The following is a 5765-nucleotide window of genomic DNA, read 5'->3' on the forward strand; positions in this document are numbered from 1 at the left end:
ATTAATTATTTTGATTTACTTAAATATTATTTACTTGGGCTAAAATTCAATTAAAAAAAAAATAAGCTTAATTTAGCCTAAATGTTAAATATGACCCAAATCCATGTGATTGAGCCCATAGGTCTGGTCCATGGACTAACTACGTCCAAGTCGATAAAAGCCCACTAGAGAACTCTATATAAATAGAGGAGTTCTCTTCATTTGTGGGGGTTGGAAATTTTTGACTCCAAAAGATCTAGAGAAAATTCTCGCAAGAACCTGAAGACTCACTAGAAGAAATCTGGCCTTTAATGTCAGTTTAAAACCGACATTAAAGGGCTTTAATGTCACTTGGCGACCGACATCTTTGGGAGCGTTATTAAAGGCATTTAATGTCAGTTGAGCTTTCTTTAATGTTGGTTATAAACTAACATCTTTGATGGTGTTATTGAAGGTCTTTAATGTCAATTGGTCTTTAATGTTGGTGGAGAACCGACATTAAAGATATCTTTAATGTCGTTTATGAGACATGTTTAGTGTCGTTTTTACACCGACATTAAAGACGTTTTTAATTTTGTTTTAAACCGACATTAAAGATGTCTTTAATATCAGATTTACACTATTTTTTATGACGGCAAAACCGACATTATTTGGCTTGAATTACGTCCGAAAATGTTCGTTATTGTATACTGTTAAAAATAAAAAAAAATTGTTTGCACGCTGGCTATAAAATGCCTACTATTCAATGGCAAACCTTATAACTATTTCACCTGCAATGCACGCAAGAATATCTAAAATTCTAGCATACACTTCCATAGAGAACTACAACAAATACACATCATCTAACACCTACATATAATCACATATCAATAAACACAACTGTATTCAACACCATAAGTCCAACTACTCCAAATCTTCCAATATATCCACCTATATATAATCACATATCAAACCATGCATGTTGTCTTCCATGGCAACCAATAATAAATACATATAATGCACAAGATCAAACACAAGAAATCCTAGCACACACATTTCCACACTTCCATATAAAACTACAACAAATACGCATCATCCAACACCTACATATAATCACATATTAATAAACACAACTATATTCAACACCATAAGTCCAACTACTCCAAATCTTCCAATATATCCACCTATATATATATATAATCACACATATCAAACAACGTACGCTGCCCTCCATGGCAAACCAATAATAAACACTTATAATGCACAAGATCCAACACCTAAAATACCAACACACTTTTCCACACTTCCATATAGTACTGCAACAAATACGATCATCCAACACCTAAAATACCAGCACACCTTTCCACACTTCTATATAGTACTACAACAAATACAATCATCCAACACCTATATATAATCACATATTTGAATAAAAACACCAACAACTGTAATTGAAAACTCAAAATCTAAAGATAATATATAAGATCATGATTAATAACCAATGTATATGTACAACAGAAAATTCCTCCACTAACTAAAGTATACGTACAAACTATCTAACAAACAACAATTAGTACGAGACCGTCTGCCCTTCCAAAAATTATAGGAGTGCCCGTCCCTACAAAAACTTAATTAAAAACTTCAAGCGGAAAAACTCAAAACCTAAATTATGTACAAAAATCAACTACTAACTTAACTCAACAAAAAAAAAAACATTTAAAAGCTTACACAAATCTGCTAACAAACGCTGCCCATTTGGTTCGAATCTCGTCAATCTCCTCTTGTCTATATGCACTTTTGGTATTGAACTACACACAAAGAGAAAGATATGGAAAGTATGAGTTTAGATCATAAATTGTAATATGTAAAAAGTGGAAATAGAAACTTACAAGGCTAGTAATAGAAGTACTAGAATTATGCACTATCTCATGTATGTACTTTTGCACGTAGTACCCACACCCTACAAAATCCAATTGACGAGGACACTGCATGTATATAAATTGAATACAAATTAATATTATGTTTCATCGAAAATAAGTACGTGTAAATGCAAATTGCCTTTACAGGTCTCCATTTTGGAGTTGATCGATAGCGTTGTAGATCATGTTTCGCTTGCCATGTCTTCAACCCTCTAAATATTTTGAAACATTAGAAGACAATAAAGTGAGATAAGAAGTAATAAAGTGAATACACTTACACATTTATGACTCCATTAATGTCTTCATTGACTTTACTTCGAAGAGACTCCAAGACATAAACACAATTTTCACGAAGTTCAATGACATGCAACATCCAACGAAAACTACAATAAGCAACATCTTTAATGTGAGTACACATTTAAGCTCAATGGAAAAAAATTAATGTGTTCATCTTCTTTATTTACCCGATATTATATGGAATTAGCACTTTTTGTTCCAAGTTAGCTGCTTCTAGCTAGTTGGCTAAATTTCTGGATCAAAGATCACGATCCTTGATATGTGACGATATTTTTGATTGGTCAATGACAAAAAATTTCCTTGCACAGTCACATTCATCCCAAAGATATCTAAGTAAAAGCAACCATAGTTAAAATATCAGCAAACTAACTACAACAGTGGTATTGGAGATAAAGATGAGTAAAAGTTGTCTTATACTTACGTAATATACGCTAGTATACACATATAACTGATTTCAACCATGCCGCAGTAATGCAACAAATCTTCACGAGCTAAATAAACAAATTTGTCACTTCCAAATATTAGCTCGTTCATTGAGTTGCGAATCATGTCTACATCCTTCATGTTGTTCACGACATGTCTATTTAAAAGCTTAATAGTCCTGTTAACGTCAATATAATTTGAAGAGTACATGACATCCTTCCTGGTTGAATGCTCCTAGCACAACCAAGGTTCTAAATTCAAAATACATACACAAATAAAATCAAAACTTAAATAGTAAAAAAAGATACACACTTGTTTGTCATTGATCTTAGAAACAAGCTGACGAGGACATTCTATAATGTTACCCAATGCTTGATTTAAGGTCACTATCTTTCCCTACACTGGATTGAGTATAGTCAAATTTTCTCCCGTAACTATGTCTATTAAAACTTTAACATAGGGACAACTAATGTTATCCTCAACTACCATGGTTACTACAACAATATTATTAATGGATCCTATAGACAACTGGCATGGTTTTCCCTTTACAAATATTAAAAGCATTTTTAAGAACAATTGATCCTATATCATTAAAAAAATTAAAAGTGACAACAAAGTCAATTACCTCAACTCCTTTGTTGCTAGGTGTGTTGACCAGATTCTCATCGGCATCAAGATCTATGCTAATACTTTCAATGGATGACCTCGAGTGATTACTTCTCTTATTGTCACTTTTGCTTCTCGAGTCATCCTCTTCTTTATGACATATTTCAACTTCAGGAGTTATCATTTTCTCCTTCCCTTTTACTGTATTGAAATATTGTGATTGAGAGACAAAACCACCCACGCCTTTTACACGTCCACCGTGCTCCTTGAAACCCAATGCATCAGTCAAGATGTCCTCATTTTTATGTGTTGCAACTAATTCATCCTATAAAACAATACAAGTATTTTCATCATCAGTTAAGTTAACAAAAGATTATATATTGTAATCATAAGTATACTTACAATCCGAGAGGCACAATCTCGAGTAGCATCATCAAAATAATCATTATTTCTTCCTTTCCATGCTTTTTTCCAAAAAGTTGAACGATAAGAAACATCATGCATTATTTTCTACAACAAAAGATACATATCTAATTAACAACATATTAAGATAAATTCTTTAATTTAATTACAAATATTCACTAGTTCATCAGCAAGATTAGCATATCCCTTACGAGACATGTGGTGATTGTATACGCATGTCGACCTTCTTTCCCTTTGAATACGACTATAATCCTGTACAACACATTAGTTTGTAGGTAGATATCAAAACAATATTAAAGTGAACATGTAATCAAAATTATTTACCTCTCATTCTTCACTTAGTACATGTAATCAAAATATTGTTTTTATATATACATTATATAACAGTACATGAAACAAGATCCTAATACAAGACTTAAATAAGAAATTCTAAACTGCTTCTCAGTCTTCAACCTTCAACCTTCAACAATAGCCTCACTATCTACACAATCGCTTAGCTTTTAACCCGATATGTCTTCAACCATTCTACAAGAAATATCAAAATAAACCATTTAATCTTTAGAATTCTAACAGAATCAACAATAATAGAAACCCAATTGTGAGACCCAAATTTGACATCCTTTTCCCCTCATCTTTCTTTTTGGCTCGTGAAACCATATAACGTGAAACATATGAAACAAAGGGGATAAATAAAAATACAACTATAAAGTGATGAAGCACAAATAAAGGTATTAACAGAACTAGAATACAAGTCTCTTTTCATTCTCTTAAATACTACATACTGTTTCTTGATCTCGGCCATTGCCTTCTCTGCAAAGGCATCCACCTTGTCATCGTATTTCTCGTAGAACATGGGCACAGTGAAGAGCACAATAACTCCTGTTACACATTGATTTGATAAAAAAAAGAGTAAATAAAATGCAAGACTTCAGAGAAGGTAAAGGAATACAAATTTATTAAAATACTAAACTAAACTTTATTCACCCCTCTAGAATTGCCATAACGGTCCAACAATCGTAGCAAGAATCTCCACTATAATAATAACATGTACACAACAAATAGTAACGTATAATTTTTTTTTTCTGAGCAAGAAAACTAGAAGATATATAAGGTGTACTTGAATATCTCACTAGGTTGGTATATTCTTAACACCCTCAACATATCTCAAACTGAAATAGAAATTCATCCTGTGAATTAAAAAAAAAACCAAAAAAGTACATGAAGAACATAACATAGCCACCAACTTTATCAGCAGTATTCACCTCACCACGAGATAACAATTAGCTCAAAGAAGAGCTTACAATTGTTTATAATGAAAGTATTTAAACTACATACATACATACATAATCTTCATTATTAAATCTCTTTTCTTTGTCCCTCCACAGAGTATCTTACTCTTAATTCTATAAAATTTCCCATCAACAGCAACATTATTTTCATAGAGAGAAAGTTAAACAATTGAGAGAAAAATGACATGAAGCAAAAGTAAACAAAAAGTTCTACGTAGAATTATACACAAAGAAGACTACAAGGAAGTTAACACAATATCACCACCAGGCGACTACACAATACTTGGAAAAAAGAGAGTTAACTGGAGTAACTAAAATTGTCAAATGGCAAAAATCGTTGACAAAGATTCACGCTGTAACTTTTTGAATGGTTTTCCTTATGAGATATGATTGACCATTAAACATAAGTGTCTCTAAAATGTTCATAATAGTCTATTTCTAGTATTTGCTGCAAAAGTCTGAAACGAATACATAAACATGAGTATATTAGTCAAAAAATTTAAAAACTCAAACACAACCAACAAAACTGCAAAGAGAGACTGATAGAAAACAAATGATCACATTGCCATATAAACATAAACTCACTAAGCCACTACAATGAATTAAAAAAAATTACGAGCGAAAGTAACAAAAAAAATACCAAAAGTTTATACTTTGGAACCAAAATGTAAGAGTGCAACTTGAATAGTTCCAAACACGAGCCAATATGAAAATTGCAACTCTTCCAACTTTTCTCTAGGGAGATTGTATAAACCTTTATCACTTAATTACTAAAATTCCATACAGTTCTTTAATATATGCTGCAGAACAGACCTCTAATTCAGAATATAAGATTACAACTTAATTAATT

The 5765-nt window shown here is 31.9% G+C and overlaps 1 protein-coding gene across 1 annotated transcript; it reads right to left on the reverse strand.

The window, feature by feature from the left end:
- Positions 1 to 2399: 2399 nt before the first annotated feature.
- LOC127143949 (uncharacterized) lies at positions 2400 to 3824 on the reverse strand. The gene is made up of 4 exons (XM_051079256.1): positions 3786 to 3824; positions 3223 to 3528; positions 2624 to 2831; positions 2400 to 2503 (listed from the first exon to the last, which is right to left on the reverse strand). Exons 1-4 carry the CDS (start codon positions 3822 to 3824, stop codon positions 2400 to 2402), a joined length of 657 nt encoding a protein of 218 aa, XP_050935213.1.
- Between the last annotated feature and the right edge of the window lie 1941 nt (positions 3825 to 5765).

This window comes from Cucumis melo, chromosome 11, assembly GCF_025177605.1.
Source record: "Cucumis melo cultivar AY chromosome 11, USDA_Cmelo_AY_1.0, whole genome shotgun sequence".
NCBI lineage: Eukaryota > Viridiplantae > Streptophyta > Magnoliopsida > Cucurbitales > Cucurbitaceae > Cucumis > Cucumis melo.